The sequence below is a fragment of the Delphinus delphis genome, chromosome 7, assembly GCF_949987515.2.
Source record: "Delphinus delphis chromosome 7, mDelDel1.2, whole genome shotgun sequence".
In the NCBI taxonomy this organism is placed as follows: Eukaryota; Metazoa; Chordata; class Mammalia; order Artiodactyla; family Delphinidae; genus Delphinus; species Delphinus delphis.
In genome coordinates, this window is record NC_082689.1 from 112,023,676 (window position 1) to 112,049,246 (window position 25,571).

The 25,571-nt window shown below is 38.4% G+C and overlaps 1 protein-coding gene across 2 annotated transcripts in view; it reads right to left on the reverse strand.

Annotated features, from left to right (window-relative positions):
* The window catches only part of LOC132428716 (rho guanine nucleotide exchange factor 4), a 136,435-nt gene that overhangs the window by 95,731 nt on the left and 15,133 nt on the right, over positions 1–25,571 (reverse strand). For both annotated transcript variants that reach the window (XM_060017014.1, XM_060017016.1), the window contains exons 2-3: positions 13,787–14,083; positions 10,267–10,323 (exon numbers count right to left, since the gene is read on the reverse strand). In XM_060017014.1, coding sequence (XP_059872997.1) covers positions 10,267–10,323; positions 13,787–14,077 — 348 coding nt within the window. In that variant the 5' untranslated portion in view covers positions 14,078–14,083. The remainder of the gene's footprint in view (positions 1–10,266; positions 10,324–13,786; positions 14,084–25,571) is intronic.

Below are 25,571 nucleotides of genomic sequence, written 5' to 3' on the forward strand. Positions count from 1 at the left end.
ATCATTCCATTATCCAGAAATAAACTTGGCCCCTCCAGATTTTGTCTACTTTATAAAGTTATGAAATTTACTTAAAATTTTTGGTATGTATTCAAATAAATGTTCCATTTTCTTTTGTATTCCACACAAATTAAGTAAACAGTGCTTGGAAAATTCTTTTAGTGATTAATGGAAATGTAAATATACAAACAAGGATTAAGATGGGAGTATGATACCCCACTCCATCTCTTCCATTTGAATGCAACTAAAAACATTGGGCAGATGTATAAATCAGTTACCTAAGGGCTCTGAAATAAATGGTAGCATGTGGGTTGGAGAAGGAAGCCAGTATTTGAAGTTACACCAATCCTATAGTGAGTTACCTTTTTTGTGGTCCCTACAGTATCCTCTGGCCTGAACTCAATAGCAGCTTAAAACTGGGTATGGACCAAAAGTACTCCAAAAAGCCTTCTCTGGTCTGAAGAGAGGGGAAAGGGACCCCAAGTGTATGAGCAAATTGGTGAAATCCTCTATGTTGTCATTTAGTTCCACCCTAGACTCCCAGGAAATCCCATTATAGTATGGCAGTAATGGCCAGGCAGGCACCTAAAACTCTGAGGGAGGGAGAACATCCCTATTTCTTTTTTCCTGTCTCTGTCCTCCTGCCCCTTGGCTCCAGAGGCAGACATAGTTGCAGGAAGTATATGCCAGAGTGGGAAAACGAAAGCCTAGCTTTCTAGCAAAATGTCCAGGAAGGGGGGGACTCCTGGAAGCCAAGAAGTGTCTGGAAGAATGTAGAAAGGAAAGAGATCAAGAAAATGACACCATAACATTGTTTATGGCCACTGGACTTACCCCCAAACTGTGCTTGGGTGGATCTGACCTAAACAGAATACTAAAGTCTTTGAGAACCAAATTATGGAGTAGACCATTTTACAGGTCTCAGACTGGCCACTGGGTGATCTGCATTATCCAAGTAGCATTGAAAACACCTTGAAAACATGAACCGACATAAGAAACATAGCCCTTGAAGGCCAGTAAGAACTTGTACCCTAAACTGTCAGCTGCCTGAAAAACTTAACTATTATTCTCCATAGAAACTAAATAAGGCTCATAACATAATATTCAAAATTTCCAAGATATAACCCAAAATTATTTGATATACAGAGAACTATGAAAATCTCCATAACTTATAAAGGAAAGACAACAGATCCCAGCACCAACATGATACAGTGCTGGAATTATAAAAGATTTTAAAGAAGCTCATATAATTGTGCTCTAAGAAGTAAGTGTGAACACTCTTGCAATGAATGGAAAATAACAGCAGGGAAATAGATACAAAATAGAATAGAATGGAAACATTAGGACTGAAAAATATAGCTACAATTGAAAATTTACATGGATGGCTCTTGAGGGCATTATGCTAAGTGAAATAAGTCAGACAAGAAAGAGAACGACTGTATGATCTTACTTGTATGTGAAATCTTTTTTTTTTTTTTTTTTTTTGCGGTACGCAGGCCTCTTACTGTTGTGGCCTCTCCCATTGTGGAGCACAGGCTCCAGACGTGCAGGCTCAGCGGCCATGGCTCACAGGCCTAGCCGCTCCGCGGCATTTGGGATCTTCCCGGACTGGGGCACAAACCCGTGTCCCCTGCATTGGCAGGTGGACTCTCAACCACTGCGCCACCAGGGAAGCCCTGTATGTGAAATCTTAAAAAAGAAAAGCCAAGCTAATAGAGACAGAGAACAGATTGGTACTTGCCAAAGGCAGGGAGTAGGGGGTAGGTAAAATGGGTGAAGGCAGCCAAAAGACACAAACTTCCAGTTATAAAATAAGTCATGGGGATGTAAGGTGCATCAGGGCAACTATAGTTAATAATACTGCATTGCATAACAGAAATAAAGGGAGGAATTGACAATAATACAATAATATTAGGGGACTTTAACACCCCACTTACATCAATGGACAGATTGTCAAACAGAAAACCAGTAAGGAAACAGTGACATTAAATGACACATTAGACCAGCTGGACTTAATAGCTACCTACAGGACATTCCATCCAAAAACAGAATACACATTCTTTTCACATGCACATGGAATGTTCTCTAGAATAGATCATATGATAGTCCACCAAACAAGTCTCAACACATTTAAGAGGATAAAAAATATACAAAGTATCTTTTCAGATCACAATGGTATAAAACTAGAAATCTATTACAGGAAGTAAAACAAACACATAGAGACTAAACAACATCCTACTAAAAACCCAATGAGTCAACCAAGAAATCAAAGAGGAGACCAGAAAATACCCTGAGACAGGGCCTTCCCTGGTAGTCCAGTGGTTAAGACTTTGCCTTCCAATGCAGGGGGTGCTAGTTCTATCCCTGGCCAGGGAGCTAAGATCCCACATGACTTTCAGCCATAAAAACCAAAACATAAAGCATAGGCGATATTGTAAGAAACAATAAAGACTTTAGAACTGGTCCACATCAAAAAAAAAAAAAAAAAAAAAAAGAAAAGAAAAAGAAAATACCCTGAGACAAATGAAAATAAAAACACAACTTTTCAAAATCTATGGGATGCAGCAAAAACAGTTCTAAGAGGGAAGTTTATAGTGATACAGGCCTACCTCAATATATAAGAAAAATCTCAAATAAACAACCTAACCCACCATCTAAAGGAATTAGAAAAATAAGAAAAAACAAAACCCAAAGTCAGCAGAAGAACAGAAATAATAAAGATCAGAGTAGATATAAACAAAATAGAGAGCCCCCCCAAAAAATAAACCCACAACAGAAAAGACCAATGAAACCAAGAGCTGTATTTTTAAAAGATAAAGAAAATTGATAATCCTTTAGTCAGGCTTATTAGGAAGAAAAGAGAGAGGACCCAAATAAACAAAATTAGAAATGAAAGAGGACAATTTACAACCGGTATCACAGAAATACAAACAATCATAAGAGAATACTGTGAACAATTACATACCAACAAACTGGGCAACCTAGAAGAAACGGATAAATTCCTAGAAACATATAATCTTCTAAGACTGAATCAGGAAGAAACAGATAATCTGAACATACTGGTTACTAGTATTGAAATTGAATTGGTAATCAAAAAACTCCCAACATACAGAAGTCCAAAACCAGATGGCTTCACAGGGGAATTCTACCAAACATTTAAAGAAAATGGAATACTTATCCTCAAACTATTCCAAAAAATTGAAGAGGAGAAAACACTCCCAAACTTGTTCTATGAGGCCAGCATTACCCTGATACCAAAACCAGACAAAGACACTACAAAAAATGGAACTTGCAGGCCAATTTCTCTGATGAATATAGATGCAAAAATCCTTAACAAAATATTAGCAAACCAATTCAAAAATGCATTAAAAAGGATCATAAACCATGATCAAGTGGGTTTTTATCCCAGGGAGGCAAGGATGGTCCAACATCTGCAAATAAATCTATGTGATACACCACATTAACAAAATGAAGGATAAGGGGATTGATCAAGATGGCAGAGTAGGAGGACATGGAACTCATCTATCCCCATGAACACATCAAAAATAAATCTACATGTGGAACAATTACCACTGAAAGCTAACTGGAAATTGGCAGAAAGACTCCTGTACAACCAAGGCTATAAGAATGAACAAAATGAAGGATAAAAGTCACATGATCTCTCAATAGATGCAGAAAAAGCATTTGACAAAATTCAGTATCGATTCACAATAAAAACTCTTATCAAAGTTGGTATAGAGGGAAATTTCTCAAGATACTAAAGGCCATTTATAACAAACCCACCTAACATCATACTCAATGGGGAAAACTAGAAAGCTTTTCTTTCTAGATCACGAAGAAGACAAGGATGCCCACTGTCACCATTTCTATTTAACACAGTATTGGAAGTCCTAGCCATAGCAGTCAGTCAAGAAAGAAAAAGTCATCCAAGTTGGATGGGAAGAAGTAAAACTATCATATTTGCAGATGACATGATACTATATATAGAAAACCTTAAAGTCTTCACCAAAAAACTTTTAGAATAAATGAATTCAATAAAGTTGCAGGATATAAGATTAATATACAGAAATCTGTTGCTTTTCTATTCACTAATAATTAACTATGAAAAAGAGAAGCAAGAAAACAATCCCATTTACAATCGCATCAAGAAGAATAAAATGTGTAAGAATAAATTTAACCAAGGAGGAGAAAGACACATACTTTGAAAACTATAAGACATTGATAAAAGAAACTGGAGATGATATAAATAAATGGAAAGGCATCCTATATTCATGAATTAGAAGTACTATTGTTAAAATATTGGTACTACCCAAAGCAGTCTACAGATTTAATGCAATGCCTATCAAAATACCCATAATATTTTTCAAAGAACAAGAACAAATAAATAATCCTAAAATTTGTATGGAACCACAGAAGATCCCGAATAGCCAAAGCAATCTTGAGAAAAAAGAACAAAGCTGGAGGTGTCATGCTCTCTGACTTCATACGATACTACAAAGCTATAGTAATCAAAGCAGAATGGTATTGGCACAAAAACAGGTACATGGATCAATGGAACATCATAGAGAGCCCAGAAATAAACCCATGCAATATGGTCAGTTAATCTATGACAAAGGAGTTAAGAATATACAATGGGGAAATAGTCTCTTCAATAAGTAGTGCTGGGAAAACTGGACAATTGCGTGTAAAAGAATGAGATTAAAAGATTTCTTCACACCATAAAAAAAAAAACCCTCAAAATGGATTAAAGACCTAAATGTAAGATCAGAAAGTATAACATTCCTAGAAGAAAACATAGGCAGTATAATATTTGACATAGGCCTTAGCAATATTTTTTTGGATTTGTCTCCTTAGGCAAGGGAAACAAAAGCAAAAATAAACAAATTGGACCTAATCAAACTTAAAAGCTTTTGCACAGTGAAGGAAACCATCAATAAAATGAAAAGGCAACCTACTGAATGGGAAAAGATATTTGCAAATAATGCCTGATAAGCAGTTAATATCCAAAATATATAAACAGCTCATACAACTCTATACCAAAAAAAGCTAAACAACCCAATAAAAAAAAAGGGCAGAGGACCTGAATAGGCATTTTCCCAAAGACGACATACAGATGGCCAGCAGGCACATGAAAATACAACATCAACTAATTGTCAGGGAATGTAATTCAAAACCACAATGACCTCCTACACTGTTCGTGGGAATGTAAATTGGTGCAGCCACTATGGAGAACAGTACGGAGGTTCCTTAAAAAACTAAAAATAGAGCTACCATATGATCCAGCAGTCCCACTCCTGGGCATATATTCAGAGAAAAACCATAATTCAAAAGGATACATGCGGGCTTCCCTGGTGGCGCAGTGGTTGAGAGTCCGCCTGCCGATGCAGGGGACACGGGTTCGTGCCTCGGTCCGGGAAGATCCCACATGCCGCGGAGTGGCTAGGCCCATGAGCCATGGCCGCGGAGCCTGTGCTCCACAATGGGCGAGGCCACAACAGTGAGAGGCCCGCATACCACAAAAAAAAAAAAAAGATACATGCACCCCAATGTTCAATACAGCACTATTTACAATATCCAGGACATGGAAGCAACCTAAATGTCCATCAAAGGAGGAATGGATAAAGCAGATGTGGGAGATTGGGGAAGATGGTGGAAGAGTAAAACGCAGAGATCGTTTTCCTCCCCACAGATACATCAGAAATACATCTACATGTGGAACAACTCCTACAGAACACCTACTCAATGCTGGCAGAAGACCTCAGACCTGCCAAAAGGCAAGAAACTCCCCACGTACCTGTGTAGGGCAAAAGAAAAAAGAGTAAACAGAGACAAAAGGATAGGGACGGGACCTGCACCAGTGGGAGGGAGCTGTGAAGGAGGAAAGGTTTCCACACACTAGGAGCCCCTTAGCGGGCAGAGACTGCGGGTAGTGGAGGGGGAAAGCTTCGGAGCCGCGGAGGAGAGCACAGCCACAGGGGTGCGGAGAGCAAAGCGGAGAGATTCCCGCACAGAGGATCGGTGTTGACCGACACTGATCAGCCCGAGAGTCTTGTCTGCTCACCAGCCGGGGTGGGCGGAGCTGGGAGCTGAGGCTCGGGCTTCGGTCAGAGCGCCGGGAGAGGACTGGGGTTGGCGGCGTGAACACAGCCTGCAGGGGGTTAGTGCACCACGGCTAGCCGGGAGGGAGTCCGGGAAAAGTCTGGAGCTGCCGAAGAGGCAAGAGACTTTTTCTTCGTTCTTTGTTTCCTGGTGCGCGAGGAGAGGGGATTAAAAGCGCTGCTTAAAAGAGCTCCAGGGACGGACACGAGCCGCGGCCATCAGCGTGGACCCCAGAGACGGGCATGAGGCGCTAAGGCTGCTGCCGCCACCAGAAGCCTGTGTGCGAGCACAGGTTACTCTCCACACCCCCCTTCCGGGGAGCCTGTGCAGCTCGCCACTGCCAGGGTCCCGGGATCCAGGGACATCTTCCCCGGGAGAACGCACAGCGCACCTCAGGCTGGTGCAACGTCACGCCGGCCTCTGCCGCCGCAGGCTCGCCCCACATCCGTACCCCTCCCTTCCCCCAGCCTGAGTGAGCCAGAGTCCCCGAGTCAGCGGCTCCTTTAACCCCGTCCTGTCTGAGCGAAGAACAGACGCCCTCCAGCGACTTACACGCAGAGGCGGGGCCAAATCCAAACCTGAGCCCCGGGAGTTGTGCAAACAAAGAAGAGAAAGGGAAATCTCTCTCAGCAGCCTCAGAAGCAGCGGATTAAAGCTCCGCAATCAACTTGATGTACCCTGCACCTGTGGAATACATGAATAGACAACGAATCATCCCAAATTGAGGAGGTAGACTTTGAGAGCAAGATTTATTATTTTTTCCCCTTTTCCTCTTTTTGTGAGTGTGTATGTGTATGCTTCTGTGTGAGATTTTGTCTGTATAGCTTTGCTTTCACCATTTGTCCTAGGGATCTATTCGTCCGTTTTTTTTTTTTTTCTTTTTAAAAAAATTTTTTTCTTAATAATTATTTTTTATTTTAATAACTTTATTTTATTTTATCTTTATTTTATTGTATCCTCTTTCTCTCTTTCCTTCCTTCCTCCCTCCCTCCCTCCCTCCCTCCCTTTCTTTCTTTCTACTTTTTCTCCCTTTTATTCTGAGCCATGTGGATGAAAGGCTCTTGGTGCTGCAGCCAGGAGTCAGTGCTGTGCCTCTGAGGTGGGAGAGCCAACTTCAGGACACTGGTCCACAAGAGACCTCCCAGCTCCACATAATATCAAACGGCGAAAATCACCCAGAGATCTCCATCTCAACATGAGCACCCAGCTTCACTCAACGACCAGCAAGCTCCAGTGCTGGACACCCTATGCCAAACAACTAGCAAGACAGGAACACAACCCCACCCATTAGCAGAGAGGCTGCCTAAAATCATAATAAGTCCACAGACACCCCAAAACACACCACCAGACGTGGACCTGCCCACCAGAAAGACAAGATCCAGCCTCATCCATCAGAACACAGGCACTAGTCCCCACCACCAGGAAGCCTACACAACCCACTGAACTAACCTTAGCCACTGGAGACAGACACCAAAAACAACAGGAATTACGAACCTGCAACCTGCAAAAAGGAGACCCCAAACACAGTAAGATAAGCAAAATGAGAAGACAGAAAAACACACAGCAGATGAAGGAGCAAGATAAAAACCCACCAGACCTAACAAATGAAGAGGAAAGAGGCAGTCTCCCTGAAAAAGAATTCAGAATAATGATAGTACAGATGATCCAAAATCTTGGAAATAGAATGGACAAAATGGAAGAAACATTTAACAAGGACCTAGAAGAAATAAAGATGAAACAAGCAACGATGAACAACACAATAAATGAAATTAAAAATACTCTAGATTTGACCTAGGGATTGTCATACTGATTGAAGTAAGTCAGACAGAGAAAGACAAATATCATATGATATCACTTATATGTGGAATCTAAAGAAATGGTGCAAATGAACCTATTTACAAAACAGAAGTTGAGTCACAGATGTAGAAAACAAACTTGTGGTTACCAGGGGGGAATAGTGGGAGAGGGATAAATTGGAAGATTGGGATTGACATATACATGCTACTATATATAGAATAGATAACTAATAAGAACCTACTGAATAGCACAGGGAACTCTATTCAATACTCTGTAATGAACAGTATGGGAAAAGAATCTTAAAAAGTGGATGTATGTGTATGTATAACTGACTCACATTGCTGTACAGCAGAAACTAACACAATGTTGTAAATCAACTATACTCCAATAAAAAATTTAATTAAAAAACATACAATGAGATATCCCCTCAGACCTGTCAGAATGGCTGTCATCAAAAAGACAACAAATAACAAATGTTGGTGAGGATGTGGAGAAAAGGCAACCCTAGTGCACTGTTGGTGGCAATGTAAATTGGTACAGCCATTATGGAGAACAATATAGAAGTTCCTTAAAAAATTAAAAATAAAACTACTGTATGATCCAGCAGCTCCACTCCTGGGTATATATCCAAAGGAAACAAAAACAACAATTGAAAAAGATATATGCACCCCAGTGTTCATTGCAGTATTGTCCAAAATTGGTAAGGTATGGAAGCTACCTGAGTATCCATCAACAGATGAATAGATAAAGAAGATGTGGCATATACATACATTGGAATATTACTCAGCCATAAAAAAGAATGAAACTTTGCCATTTGCAACAATGATATGGATGGGTATTATGCTTAGAGAAATGTCAGACAGAGAAAGAAAGATACTATCTATTTTCAGTTATATGTGGAATCTAAAAAATAAAACAAATGAATATAACAAAAAACAGAAAGAAACTCAAAGATTCAGAGAACAAACCAGAGTCGTTAACAGTGGGGAAAGGGTGGATGGAGAGGCAAGGTAGGAGAAAGGGGATTAAGAGGTACGAACTACTATATATAAAATGATAAGCAACAAAGATATATTGTACAGCACAGAGAAGTATAGCCATTATTTTATAACTTTATATTCAGCGTAATCTATAAAAATATTGAATCACTATGTTGTATACCTGAAACTAACATAATATTGGAAGTAAATCAACCATACTTCAAAAAAAAATGTACGTAAAGAAATCACAAGACAATTGTATTTTAATAGTGGCGATGGTAAATGAACCTCGGTGGAACTAAGATTACTACAGTTCATTGGAAGTGGTAAAATGTTGATAACAGTAGACTGCGATAAGTTATGTATATATGGAACACTTTTAGCAATGACTATGTGAACCAAACAGAACAATATATTCAAAAATGCCACAAATAAGTTATGATGGAATCCTAAAAATTGTTCATGTAACTGACAGAAAAGAGTATTGGGAAACAGAAGAAACAATCAGAAAACAAATAATAAAATGGCATATTTAAGCCCTAACATAATAATTATTTCAAATGTTAACTATCAAAATATACCAATTAAAAGACAATCAGAGTGGATAAAATAAGAAGATCCAACAATGCTGCCATAAGAAATTCACTTAAATCAATGACAGGTTGAAAGTAAAAAGATGAAAAAAGGTACATTAATCAAAAAAGAAGTGGTTATACTGATATCAAAGTAGACTTCAGAGCAAAGGGAACCAATTTTACACAATCTTTTTAAGAATATAGAAAAGGAGAGACTACTTTCCAACTCAGTTTATGAGGTCCATATTACCCTGATACCAAAACTATGGAAAGATAATACAAAAGCAAAAGCCCCAGCTCAATATCTCTCATGAGTTTAGATGCAGAAGATCTGGACAAAATATTAGCAAATTAATATAGGAATGTATAAAAATTATACATTCCATATATAGTGCATGACCAAGTGGGATTTATTCCAAGTGGAGAAGGCTGATTCAACATACCAAAAAATCAATTAATATAATCTACCATATCAAGGGGCTAAGGAAGAAAACATAAAATGATCACATCAATGGACACAGAAAAAGCTTTTGAAAAAAATCCAACACACATTTATGATTTTTAAAAAATATCTCAGCGAACTAGGATTAGAGAGGAAATTCCTCAACTTGAGTAAGAGATACTATAAAAACTCTACAGCTAACATCATACTTAATAGTGAAATATTGAAATTTATCCTATTAAGACAGGGAATAAGGCAAGGATATCCACTTTTCCCACTCTTAGTCAACACAGTATTAGAATTCCTAGCCACTGCAATAAGGCAAGGGAAAAAAGCATACAGATTAGAAAGGGAAAAATGAAACTGTCCCTACCTGTAGATGATATGACTGTCTACATAGAAAATCCCAAGGAGTCTTTAAAAAATATTCCTGGAACCGATAAATGAATTCAGCAAGGTCACAGGCTACAGTATCAACACATAAAAATCAATAATATTTCAATATACTAAGAATCAACTGGTGGAAAATAAAATTAAGAACATAATGCCACTTATAATAATCCCTAAGAAAATTAAATGCAAAGATATCAATTTTTTAAATGTATAGGGTCTGTATCTTATATATAGAAATTTCTAAATAATACACAAAAATATTCTTAGAGATAATAAATTCAGCAAATTTTTAGGGTACAAGATCAATATACAAGTATCCATTGTATTTCTACAAACTAGCAATGAACAAGCCCAAATGAAATTAAGAAAACAATTCCATTTGCAATATCATCAGAAAGAATAAAATAATTAAGAAATATTTAACCAAGGATGTGTAAGACTTGTACAGTGAAAATTACAAAACATTGTGAAAAGCAGTTAAAGAACACCTAAAAAATCAGGCAACACCCTGTGTTCATGGATTTAAAGATTTAATATTGTTAAGAAGGCAGTACTCTCCAGAGTGATCTACAGATTCAATGTAATCTTATCAAAATCACAATGGCCTTTATTTTCCCCAAGAAATGAAACAGCTGATCCTAAGATTCATTTGGAACTACAAGGGACAGCAAATAGCCAAAATAATCTTGAAAAATAACACAGAGGACTCACACACCCCAACTTCAAAACTTACTAGAAAGCTACAGTAATTAAAGCAGTGTGATATTGGCAAAAGCACAGATGTATAGACCAGTGGAATAGAATTGAGAGTCTGGAAATAAACCTATACATCTAAGGTAATTTGGTTTTTTACAAGGGTGTCAAAGTCATTCAGTGAGGGAAAGAATAGTCTCTTCAACAAGTGGTGCAGAGTGACAAAATATCCACATGGAAAAGCTTGAAGTTGGAACTCTTCTTCACACAAAGCACAAAAATGAATTCGAAATGAATACAAAACCTAAAGGTAAGAGCAAAAGGTATAAAAACTCTTAGAAGAAAGCATAAAAGTAAATTTTTATGACCTTGGATTTGACAGTGGATTCTTGGGCATTACAATAAATTCATAAGCAACAAAAGAAAAAAACAGATAGATTGGATTACATCAAAATTAAATACTTTTGTGCAGCAGTAGACACCATCAAGAAAGTGAAAGGCAACCTACAGATGGGAGAAAATACTTGTAAATCACTTATTTGATAGGGGTCTAGTATCTCCATACATAAGAACCCCTACAAGTGAACCACAAAAAGATAAATAACCCAATTTAAAAATGGGCAAAAGGCTTGAATAGACATTTCTCCAAAAAAGATATACAAATGGCCAACAAGCGTATGAAAATATGTTCAACATTAGTCACTAGGAAAATGCAAATCAAACCACAATGAGGTACCATTCAGACCCAGTAGGATGGTACAGTTTAAACAAAACAACACAAAACAACAAGTGTTGGGGAGGATGTGGAGAACTGGCAACCTTGTTTGTAGAAATGTAAAATGGTGTAGACAACAGTTTGGCAGCTCCTCAGACAGTTAGTCATAGAATTACCATGTGTCCTAACAATTCCACTCCTATGAATATACCCAAAAGAATAGAAAACAGGTATACAAACGAAAGCTTATACACAAGTGTTCCTGACAGCACTAGTTACAATAGCCAAGAGGTGGAGACAACCCTATGTCTATCAGTGGATGAACAGATAATAGAAACAAACATAGCCACACAATGGAATATCATTCAGTCATAAAAAAGAACAAAGTGCTGCTGTATGCTACAACAGAGAAGACCCTTAAAAACATGATGCTAAGTGAAAGAAGTCAGACACCAAAGGTCACACACTGTAATTCCATTTATATGAAATATCCATAGGTAAATAGGTAAATCCATAGAGATGGAAAGCAGATTAGTGCTTGCCAGGGTCTAGGGAGGGGAAGTGGGTTGTGACTGCTTAGTAGTTGTGAAGTTTCCTTTTGAGATGATAAGAATGTCTTGGACCTAGGTAGAGATAAGGCCTGCAAAGTCTTGTGAATCTAGTAAATGCCACTGTATTGTACACTTTAACATGGTTCATCTTATGTTATGTGAATTTCACCTCGATTTAAAAAAAAAAGTGGTATGGAGAACAGTATGGAGGTGCCTTCAAAAACTAAAAATAGAACTACCATATGACCCAGCAATCCCACTGCTGGGCATATACCCTGAGAAAACCAAAATTCAAAAAGAGTCATGTACCACAATGTTCATTGCAGCTCTCTTTACTATAGCCAGGAGAGGGAAGCAACCTAAGTGTCCATCGACAGATGAATGGATAAAGAAGATGTAGCACATATGTACAATGGAATATTACTCAGCCATAAAAAGAAACGAAATTGAGTTATTTGTAGTGAGGTGGATGGACCTAGAGTCTGTCATACAGAGTGAAGTAAGTCAGAAAGAGAAAAACAAATACCGAATGCTAACACATATATATGGAGTCTAAAAAAAAAAGGTTCTGAAGAACCTAGGGGCAGAACAGGAATAAAGACGCAGACGTAGAGAATGGACTTGCGGACATGGGGAGGGGTAAGGGTAATCTGGGATGAAGTGAGAGAGTGGCATGGACTTATAAATACTACCAAATGTAAAATAGATAGCTAGTGGGAAGCAGCCACATAGCACAGGGAGATCAGCTCGGTGCCTTGTGACCACCTAGAGAGGTGGGATAGGGAGGGTGGGGGGGACACACAAGAGGAAGGAGATATGGGGATATATGTATATGTATGGCTGATTAACTTTGTTATACAGCAGAAACTAACACACCATTGTAGAGCAATTATACTCCAATAAGATGTTTAAAAAAAAAAACAGTACCTGAAACAAAAAAATAAATAAAGGTGGGTATCAGGGATGAGGTGAGACTCAGGGATGTGTATTTCACAAATACTTGATAATAAAAAATACTGCTATTTTATAAAGGGAAAGAACAAGAAACAGAGTTAGGGATTGGGTAAAAGGTATGCTTTATAAACTACTGAGTCATTTTTAAACAGCTGACAGTTTCATGTAAAAATCATGGTGTCAAAATGTCCCTAGAGACAAAATCTAGTTCTCTTTATATAATTTTGCTTGATTGATTTAAGATTGTTATATCAGAATGTCATGCAACTTTATGAGTATTAGAGCTAATGCTGTCCAGTGTCTAACATTCAGTGAGTGGGTCCTCACTGAATGGTAATTACTATGGAAAGGGCTTGAGGACAGGCCCCGCCATCTTCAGTTCTGCCCCATTGCCTTTGCACAGGGCCAGACTGCAGAGAGGGAAGAGGGAGCCACAGCCTATGTGGCTCTCAGACACATGACTATGCAGTGTCTCTCCTGCAGGCTGTATAGGGCAGAGGTGGGCAGGGGACAGGAAAGGCAAGCAGCTGCACTGGAAGAGGGGGTACCAGACCAAGTCTGATGACGATGGCATGTGAGCAGCTTACTTGGATTCCATCTTGACATGCATGCATCTTCCTTTCAAACTGGGCCAACTTCTTCAACTTCCTCCTCTGCATCTTCTCCAGCCACAGGTCATCTAAACTGATGTGTGAGTGCTGAGAGGTGCTCCTGGGTTGTGAAGGAGTCTCCCTGGGGACGTCCTCTGCAGAGATGAAGGGGAGGCTCCATGTCCCCGTCTCAGCAGTAGAGAATGGCCCCTGAGCTGGCTCAGTGTGAAAAGCTTTCAGACTGCGGGAGCAACTGGGCTTCTTGCCTGGTTGTTCTTCCCACGGCATGTGGTTCTATAGAACAGAGAGGAGAGCATAGCAAGTGAGCACAGTGTCCTTTCTCTGTTTAGTTTCTTTTGGGTATAAACCCATGTTTTGGTTAATCCCTAAAATACAGATGCCAGTGAAGTACTTTGTTCACAGTAATTTTGGAAAATGTGAAGATTAGAAACAAACCAAACCTTGTTTCTGTTAAAATTTCTACTTTCAAGACTATTTCAAAAAAATCAAGTCTTCTACCTTGATCAAAGAATTAGGTCTTGAAAGTAATTACTGAACTTGGCATGCTCATTAGAAACACTTTTTAAGGGTCAGTGGCTGGGGCAAAAAGCTCTTGCCTAAACAATACTGCCTGAGAACAGAATTTGAACAGAAACACACTCAGGCACTTGTTACTCCTTCTGTCTTGGCACGGACATTACCTAGATGTACTCAAGCTGAACCTTCCTTAGGCGCCTGTGTTGCCTTCACTTTGTCCCGGGTTGCAGTTATCCACTCAGGCAACCTAACTGAATTTCAAAGTAAAATTTGTCCACTCTAACAGAATACTTTGTCTTCGTGTTGCACAACCATCCATCTCTCTGTCCTTTGAAATCAACCCATCACCCTGGGAGAGGAAACCTTTCTTCCCATGTGTTCTTCGAGTCTTAACAACCCTCCATCCCCAGTCCCACCCCAGTGGACACCTCCTTCACAGCACCTCTTTGGAATGTCATTCCCAAGCACTTTGGTGGAAACGATTTGGTGGAAACACAAGTGAAATTTCTCTTGACTATTTCAAGAGGCTATGTACATACACACAGACACACACACACACACATATATGGAGCAAGAGAAGGAGGCAGAGGAAGAAGGGGAGACATAATTAGTACATAATGGTTTGGTGTACAGCCTGGGAACTGGGACTTTTCAAAGCTTGCTGGGTGATTCTAATATGCATCCAAAGTCGAGAATCACTGTGTATTTTTTTTAGCACCCAAATATTGCTCTAAGTTTAAAAAGTGCTTTTACTTAGTTCCCTCCCCTCAACTCCACTGTGAGCTAGAAACAGCTGGCATATTATCCATATCCTATAAATAAGGTAATAGAAACTCAGAGAGCTTAAGTGATTGCCTGAGTTCACACAGCTCTGTGTGTCATTATACAGTTGACCCTTGAACAACATGAGTTTGAACTGCATGGGTCCACTTGCAGATTTTTTTCAATAGCAAATAGGATCCATGGATGGTTGAATCTCTGGATGTGGAACTGTGGATATGGAGGGCTGACAGTTAAGTTACTGTATATTTAGATGTTCCACTGCACAGAGCGTAGGCGCTCCTCACCCCCACGTTGTTAACGGTCAGCTGTATTCTTCTGATTCTAAATCCCATGTCCTTTTCACGCTTCTACATTGTAAAAATTCCTGTTGTTTCATAGGTGGAAATAACAACTCCATAGCTAAGCAAGGACCACACCTTAGACTCGTTTATAACTCTCAAAGTCCCCGCAGAGGGAATGGATGTTAATGAGCGCATCTTTATGCGAGACTCTCTGGTGCATTTTATGTACAGTACGTAAAGAAGCTGTCCTCCTAAGGCTTTCAGTGAGTAAATGACATAGAGCTGCCTGGAAGGAAGCCAAGCCACCTCAAGCTGGGGCTTCCACAGGAACGTGCTTACTGCCACTAGAGATGAGCTCACTTATTTTCAAACAAAAGAAAACTTGGACTTTTTCAATGCACCATCCCCTAGGTTTCTGCCAGCCTATACCAGAGTTGTTGGCTGGGACCTCTTGATGCCATCAGGGATAGTTTTATCCTCAACTTTTTCTTTATCAGAATTTTAGAACATTATCATTTTCATAGCTTGCTTATGGGCCTTTAGAGAGAATTCTGGCTGGTGAATGGTGTCCTAAGTGTCCTTTATTTTCTGCCTTTCTGATGGAAAAGAGCTCTCCTCTCTTCCAACTTCTCCACCTTGGGGGTGCTACTAGGGCAATATATCTGTTTACTCACCAAGGAACTGTGATTTTCTCAGGAAAAAAGGTCTTTGTTCTAAGGCCATTAATTAGAGCAGTATTTGTAAAGCCACCAGCAGCACCCAGTATGGTGGGCAGCCTCTAAGATGGCCATCAAAAGACTTCACCACCTTGATGGGGGCCCTTTTATGAGCTCCTCCCCTTGAGTGTGAGCTGGACGTAGTGACTCACTTCTAATGAATAGACTTTGGAAGAAATGACGGGACGTCACTTCCAAGATTAGGTCATAAAAAGGTTGTGGCTTCCATTTGGGGGTGCCTCTCATGGACCCCTTGCTCTGGGAGAAGCCAGATGACATACTGTAAACAGGGCCATGGAAGGACTCATGTGGCAAGGAACTGATGTCTCTAGCCAACAGCCAGCGGGGATCTGAGGCCTGTCAACAGCTACCTGAGCAAGTGTGGAAGCAAGACATCCTGCAGTCCGACCTTGAGCTGTGCACAGCCCCTGCCAACATAGTGACTACAGCCTTGTGAGAGACCATGAGCCCAAGCTTACTCAGCTGGTTCTACAGCAACAGGTAACTCCTACTCCTGGGAACTTGCTAGAGCTGCAGTCTTAGAAAGCCCATCAAGACTTGCAGATTAGAAATTCTGGGGGTGGGAAATGCCCACTTAAGGGATTCTGATGCAAGGTGGAATCCTCCGATTGAGAATCAGTGTGCTGGAGAGACAGGCAAATAAGAGAGAGGCAAGGTGATCAGGCTGTTCTGGTGCTCCTGTGTGTCCTAGGGTGGAGGGTCAGGGAGCAGACTTTGGGGTTAGGTAAGCTGAGTTTGAATCCTGGCTCTGGCTCTTACCAGCAGTGTGACTTTGGGCAAGTAAGTTTCCTTAATCCCCTTTTGTTTCTTCATCTGTAAAATGGGAATACTAATACCCTCAGAAGTGTTATGAGAATTAAATGAGATAGTGCACATAAAACACATAGTATAATGCCTGTCACATTCGATACATCAATATATAGTAGCCAATATTATTGTTTTTGTTAATAAGTAGACAGGGCTGAGATGGCTGAGGTGGTGATGGAGTCCTATCTCTCCGGAATGACTTATTTTCAGATCCCACCTGAGAACGTCACTACAAAAATACTACTTAGCATTCAACTCATTCTATGATTTTTCATTATTTGGGGGAGGCTTTTTTCATTTTTATTGGGAAAAATTTCTACAAATTCTCTTTGTAGTGTTGGGCAACACAGATTCAGTTTATTCAGCTTGCATCCTGGTAAAGTAACCTTGTTACCCACAAATGAACAAGGTGTTCTCCTAATGTGTTTAATGTCATTCCATCAGCCAACACAGGCAAGGCAGATCAAAATCCATTACCACATAGTGCAAGGTATGTATACATTGTCTTATGAAATGAGAATTTTCAGAATAAAGAAGAGTTCCAATAGGTAGTCAACTTCCTGACTTTCTCAAGCCTTTCTTGAGCACATGGTATATGCCAGACAGCACTGCAAATGCTAGAGATTCAGCATAGAACAGAACGAAGCTTGCTGCCATGGAATTTTTTAAGCAATGGGAACTCAAAGATGTACAAAACAGAGTCCCAGCTCTCCAGATGATAAAGACATATAAATGCATAAGCTTTCTTTACATAGATTAAAAGTAGACGGTATATGGGTGGTCCTAGAGATTATCATACTAAGTGAAGTAAGTCAGACAGAGAAAGACAAATACCATATGATATCACTCATATGTGGAATCTAAAAAATGGTACAAATGAATTTATTTACAAAACAGAAATAGGCTCACAGACATAGAAAACAAACATGGTTACCAAATGGGAAAGGGGCAGGGGATAACCTAGGGATTTCGGATTAACAGATACACACTACTATCGTATACATAAAACAGATAACCAATAAGGACCTACTGTATAGCACAGGGTAAGTGGTTGCAGAAAGGGCAAATGATTTAGCCCAGCATAGGATGCTATCTAAAGGAAAGGAGTTATCAGAGACTATGCAGGACAGGGGCAAGTCCTAGGGAAACACACAGAGGTTTTGGTTTAAAGTCTGTGTGTGAAACTGTGGCCCTCAGGTAACCTCCCTTAGCAGGTTCAGCCTAGTTACTATGCATACTCTCTTTTGCATTTCCCCTCTCTCCTCCTCAAATTGCCAGCCAACTTAAAACACCAGACACTTATAATTTCAACTAATTGAACAAGAAGATCCAGATTCTGGGGTAGCAGACTGGCTGACATACTTCTCCCTATTTGTCTCACTAAGTACAGCGAAAATCTTGAGACATTATATATGAAACAAAAATATGAAGACTCTGGGGCTTCCCTGGTGGTGCAGTGGTTGAGAGTCCGCCTGCCGATGCAGGGGACACGGGTTCGTGCCCTGGTCCGGGAAGATCCCACGTGCCGCGGAGCGGCTAGCCCCATGAGCCATGGCCACTGGGCCTACGCGTCCAGAGCCTGTGCTCCACAATGGGAGAGGCCACGACAGTGAGATACCCGCGTACCACAAAAAAAAAAAAAAAAAATGAAGACTCTGAATGGTAGAGAGAAGAAGGTACACCAGCTAGGGATCCTAGAATGCAAGGAACAACACACCAGTGAGTTCCCTAAGTTTTCTCTGCATCATATATTCCACTTCATATATAGGTCCTCATATATAGGTCCTGGAGAAAGTTGCAACCTGGAAATACCACTAGGCACAGGCATAAAGTCCCAACAAAAGCCTGCTTTCTCTACCCAGAGGAGCAGACTAGCAAGACAGAAAACTTTTAGATAAGAACTGCCCTACTCTAGCATGCAACATCCCCTCATTCCCTGCCTTCCTCACCAAAGCACAAGTGGGAACTTCTGACCTCATCTATCTATAATGAGGCACAATTCTCTCCCAGCCAAATGGTGTCAGGAAGGCCTAGAGGGTAGCTGGGATGTTGATCCCCTTCCAGTGGTAATGGGGCTCTCTCCCATGGTGTCTTCCATGCAGGGCAGTGAGGCATCCCTCCCCTGCCCCACTGGGGTGATGTAGGAGGAGACCTAGTAGAAAGCCAGGACTTTCACCACCATCTAGCATTAACAAAGTCTTCCTACCCCATGGGGAACATTAACAAGTCTCCCTCTGAACCATGGAGGTGTCAGTGGAGTTGTAGTAGAGAACCTCAACTCCTGTTCCCACCCATCAGTAATGAGACACCCCTTCCTGCAACAGGTTGTCAATAGAGGCCAAAAAAAGAAGCTGGTATTTCACCTACACCTGGCAGTAATGAAGCAGTGCCCACTTTTCCCCACTGGGGTGGTTGTTAGAAGTGGTCTGCAAAACAGAAGATTTAAATAAGATACAGTGACTCAAAACATACTACCCCAAATATCCAGAATAAAACAGAAATTCACTAGTCATACCAGGATTAGAGAAAATCTCAACTTGAATAAAAAAAAACAGTCAACAGATGCCAACACTGAGAAGATGCTGGAATTATCTGACAAAGGTTTTAAAGTAGCCATCAAATAATGTTTCAACAAGAAATACAAATACTCTTAAAACAAATGGAAAAATAGAAGATCTCAGAAAATAGAAAATCTTAACAATAAAATAGAAGATATAAAGAATAACTAACTAGAAATTATAAAACTGAAAAATGCAATAACTGAAATTTAAAAATTCAATGAATGGGCTCATGGGAGAATGGAGAGGACAGAGGATCACTGAACTTGAAGATAGAACAATAGAAATTACACAATATAAACAAAAAAGAGAAAAGAAACTGAAAAAAAAAAGGCTCAAGGCCCTGTGAAAGATAAAGAAAGATCAAACACTAGGGTACTGGAATCCAAAAAAGAGAGAAGAAAGTAAGTGGGGGTGAAAATGTAGTCAAAGAAATAATAGTTAAAAATTTCCAAAATTTGGCAAAAGACATGAAACTACAGATCTGAAATTAGATGAACTCAAAGAAATCTACATGAAGAAACTTCATAATCAAACTTCTGAAATCTAAGGACAAAAAAGACAAATGTTGAAAGCAGCGAGATAGAAAAGACACCTTTCCTGTAAGGGAAAAGCTATTTAAATGACATTATCAGAAACCATGAAGACCAGAAAGAAGTGGCCCAACATCTTCAAGAGTCACTCATCAAGAAAACAATTGTTAATGCAGAATCCTATATCCAGTGAAAATGTTCTTCAGAAATGAAGGAAAAAATCAAGACACTCTCAGAGGAAGGAAACTGAGAGAATTTGTTGCCATCAGATATACCTTTAAAAAATGACTAAAGGAAGTTTTGAAACAGATGATAAAAGAAAGCATCTTGCAACAAACATTGGGAAAAAACGGACAATGTAAAGAGTAAAAATATGGGTAAAAACAACAGACATTCCTTCTCTTGAGATTTCTAAATTATGTTTGCTGCTCAAAGCAAAAATTATAACATTGTCTGATGTAGTTCTCAATCTATTTAGAGGAAATATTTAAGACAATTATAAACAGGGTAAGGTAAAGGGATTTAAAGGGAGGTAAGGTTCCTACATTTCACTTGAACTGGTAAAGTGTCCACACCAGTAGACCATGATAAGTTGTATATGTAGAATGTAATACCTAAAGCAACCACTAAAAAAATTATTAAAAGAGACTCAAGTAAGCTATAATACATAAAAATGGAATTCTAAAAAATACTCAGTGTATAAAACTGCAGAAAAAGAACACAGAAATGATAAATATGAAACAAAAATAATGAAAAATAAAAAGGCAGACTTAAGCCCTAACAATTACTTTACATATAAATGGTAAATAGTATATATAAAAAGATCAATTAAAAACAGAGAAGGGCAAAATGGATTAAAAACAACAGCCAACTATATTCAGGCTATAAGAAACTCATTTCAGATATAATGATATAGGTAGGCTGAAATAAAAAGGATGGAAAAAGTGGTTGGCTAGTGAGCACCTGAGTAAAACCAGCCTGAATCTGTAGGTCTGGAAGAAAACACAAATTTGAGTTTTAGTGTCACCTTGTAGAAAACAAAAGGGAGACTGTCACACCAGCTGGTGTTTTGCAGGATCAGTAGAAGGCATAAAAACTTACGAAATCTTCCAGAAGAGGGAGTAGAAGCATGGAATAGGTATGTTCATAGAAGGTCTGAGAAAACCTCAGAATCACTAGCAGGCCTGACAGCAGGTATTTCTCTCCTGAGGGCAGTTAGAAAAGACTGGAGGAGGTGACCGCTACTTCAACTTGAAGATAGCAACACAAAAAATCAAGGAACATGAAAAATCAAGGAATCATGACACCACCAAAGGTCACAGTAATATTCCAGTAACCTATCCCAAAGACATAGAAGTCTGCAATTTACCTGATAAAGATTCAAAATAGTTTTTAAGGAAACTCAATGAGCCCCGGGAAAACACAGAAATATAATTCAACAAAATCAAGAAAACAGTACATGAACAAAATGAGAAGTTTAACAAAGATAAAAATCATTAATTTAAAAAGGAACCAAACAACTCTCAACAAAGTGGGTATAGAGGGAACATACCTCAACATAATAAAGACCATCTATTACAAGCCCACAGTAAACATCACATTCAATGGTGAAAAGTTGAAAGATTTTCCTCTAAGATCAGGAACAAGACAAAGATGCCCACTTGTATCACTTTTATTCAACATAGTATTGGAAGTCCTAGCCACAGAAATTAGGCAGGAAAAAGAAATAAAAGGCATTCAAATTGGAAAGGAAGAAGTAAAACTGTCATATTTGCTGATGAGTTGATGTTATATATATAAAACCCTAAAGACTCCACCAAAAACTTTTAGAACTAATAAATGAATTCAGTAAAATTGCAGGATACAAAATATACAGAAATATGTTGCATTTCTATATACTAAAAACAAACTAGCAGAAAGAGAAATTAAGAAAACATTCTTATTTACAATTGCATCAAAAGAATAAAATACCTAGGAATAAATATAACTAAGAAGATGAAAGTCTTGTTCACTGAAAACTATAAGACTTTGATGAATGAAATCAAAGAAGATAAATGTCACAAATAAATGTTAAGATGTTTTGTGCTCATGGGTTAGAAGAACTAATATTGTTAAAATGGCCACACTACTTATAGCAATCTACAGTTTCAATGCAATACCTATCAAACTTCCAATAGCTTTTTTCACAGACATAGCACAAATAATCCTAAAATTTGTGTGGAGCAACAAAAGACCCCAAATAGCCAAAGCAATTTTAAGAAAGAAGAACAAAGCTAGAGGCATTGTGCTTCCTAATTTCAAACTATATTACAAAGTATTGTAATCAAAACATTAGTGACATAAAAAAAGACACATAGATCAATGGAACAGAATTGAAAGCTCAGAAATAAACTCACTCATGTATGAGCAATTAATTTATGACAAAGGAGCCAAGAATATATGGTGGGGTGGACAGTCTCTTCAATAAATGGTGTTGGGAAACTGGACATCCACATGCAAAAGAATATCATGCACCATACACAAAAATCAACTAAAAATGGATTAAAGGCTTGAATGCACAACCCGAAACCATAAAACTCCTAGAAGAAAACGTAAGCAGTAAGCTCCTTGACATTGGTTTTGGTGAAGATTTTTTTGGATTTTACACCAAACGCAAAGAAACAAAAGCAGAAATTAACAAGTGGGACTATATCAAACTATAAAGTTTCTGCACAGCAAAGGAAACCATCAATGAAATGAAAAGGTAACCTATTGAATGGGAGAAAGTATTTGCAAATAATATACCAGATAAGGGGTTAATATCCAAAATATATAAAGAACTCATACAGCTCAAAAACAAACAAAAAAAAACCCAACAACAATTTGATTAAAGACCTGAATGCACACCTTTCCGAAGAAGACATACAGATGGCCAGCAGGTACATGAAAAGATGCTCAACAGACTAATCATCAGGGAAATGCAAATCCACACCACAATGAGATATCATCTCACACCTGTCAGAATCATCAAAAAGATGAGAAATAACAAGTGTTGGCAAGGTTGTGGAGAAAAGGGAGCCCTTGTGCACTGTTGGTGGAAATGTAAACTTGTACAGTCACTACAGAAAACAGTATAGAAGTTCCTCAAAAAATTAAAATTAGAACTACCATCTGAACCAGAAATTCCACCTCTGGGTATTCGAAGAAGATGAAATCACTGACTTGAAAAGATACATGCACCCCTGTGTTCACTGCAGCATTATTCACAATAGCCAAGATATAGAAACAACCGAAGTGTCATTGATATATGAATGGATAAAGAAAATGTGTTATATGTATATACACAATGGAATATTATTTAGCCATAAAATAGAATGAAATCTTGCAATTTGTGACAACATAGATGGACTTTGAATGCATTATACTAAATTTTCAAAATAAGTCAGACATAGAAAGATTTATGATTTATTTTATGATCTCACTTATATGTTGAATCTAAAAACAAAAGCTCATAGAATCAGAGAACAGATTGGTGGTAGCCAGAAGTGGGGGATGGAGAGGTGGGTGAAAGAAGTGAAGGGAGTCAGAAGGTACAAACTTCCAGCTATAAAATAAATAAGCCATGGGGATATAATATACACCAGGGCAATTACAGTTAATAATACTGTATTGCATGTTTGAAAGTTGCTAAGAGAGTAGATCTTAAAAGTTCCCATGACAAGAAAAAAATTCTGTAACTGTGTATGGTGACAGATGTTAATTAGACTTATTGTGGTGATCATTTCACAATATATACACATATTGAATCATTATGTTGTACATCTGAAACTAATATAATGTTGTATGTCAGTTATATCTAAAAAAATAAAAAGGACCAAACAGAAATTCCAAGTGGAAAATACAACGTATGAAATGAAAAATGCAGTAGAAAGCATCAACAGCAGGATGGATCAAGCAGAAGAAAGAATCTGTGAGACAGAAGACAGGAACTTTGAAATTATCCAGTTAGAGGAGAATGAAGGAAAACTATATGATCCATCAGATACCTCAAAAGAACCAATTTGTGAATTATTGGAGTTCCAAAAGGAGAAGAGAGGGAGAGTGGGGGCAAAAAGCTTATTTAAAGAAATAATGGCTGAGAATTCCCCAAATATGGGGAAAGATTTGGATAGCCAAATTCATGAACCTACAAGTCACCAAACAAAGTCAACTTAAATAGAAGCTCTCCAAGACATATTATATTAAAACTGTTAAAAATCAAAGACAAAGAGAGAATCTTAAAAGAAGCAAGAGAAAAGAAGTTTGTAACTTACAAGGGAACCCCCAAAAGGCTACTAGCGGATTTCTCAGCAGAAGCTTTATAGGCCAGAAGAATGTGGGATGATATATTCAAAGTGTTGAAAGTAAGAAACTGCCAAGCAAGAATACTCTACCTGGCAAGGTCATCCTTCAGAAATGGAGGAGAGATAAAGACTTTCCCACAAAAAACAAAAGCTGAGGGAATTGATCGTCACTAGACCTGCCTTATAAGAAATGTAGAAAGGAATTCCACAAGCTGAAATGAAAGGATGCTAATTAGTAATATGAAAACATATGAAAATGTACAACACACTGGTACACTTTAACTGGTAAAGTTAAAGATATAGTCAAATTCAGAACACTCTAATACTGTAATATTGTGGTGTATTAACCATTTAAATCCAGTATAAAAGTTAAAGGACAAGAGTATAAAAATTAACTAAATTTACAATAATTTGTTAATAAAAATACAATATAAAAATAAGTAAATTATGATATCAAAAACATAAAGGGGGAGTGAATAAAAGCGTAGAGTTTTTGTATATGATTGAAGTTGTTATCAGCATAGAAGAGAATGTTTTACCTATAAGATGTTTTATGTAAGCCTCATGTTAACCTCAGAGCAAAAACCTATAGTAGATGCAAAAAAGATAAAGAGAAGGGAATCAAAGCATACCATTATGAAAAATCATCCATTCACAAAGGAAGGCAGAAAGAGAGGAAGAAAGGAAGAAAGGAACTACAAAACAGCCAGGAAGCAATTAACAAAATTGGATTAATAAGTCCTTTCCTATCAGTAAATACTCTAAATGTAAATAGATTAAATTCTCTAATCAGAAGGCAGAGAGTGGTTGAATGGATTAAAAAAGAAAGAAATATATGCTGCTTAAAAGAGACTCAATCAGATTTACGGCCACATAGGCTCAAAGAGAAGGGATGAAAAAGGATATTCCATGCATGTGGAAATCAAAAGAGAGCAGGGTAGCTATACTTATATCAGACAAAATAAACTTTAAGCTAAAAATTGTAATAAGAGATAAAGAAGGTCATATTATAATGGTAAAGGGGTCAATTCATGAAGAAGATATAACAGTCATAAGTATAAAGCACCCAACACTGGAGTAGCTAAATATACTAAGGCGATAAGTAACATATCTGAAGGGAGAAGTAGAAAATAATACAATAGTAGGATAGGAGACTCCAGTGTTTATCTTTTTAGAAAAGATAAAATGAATAGGAAAATTTTGGACTTGAACTATACTTTAGAC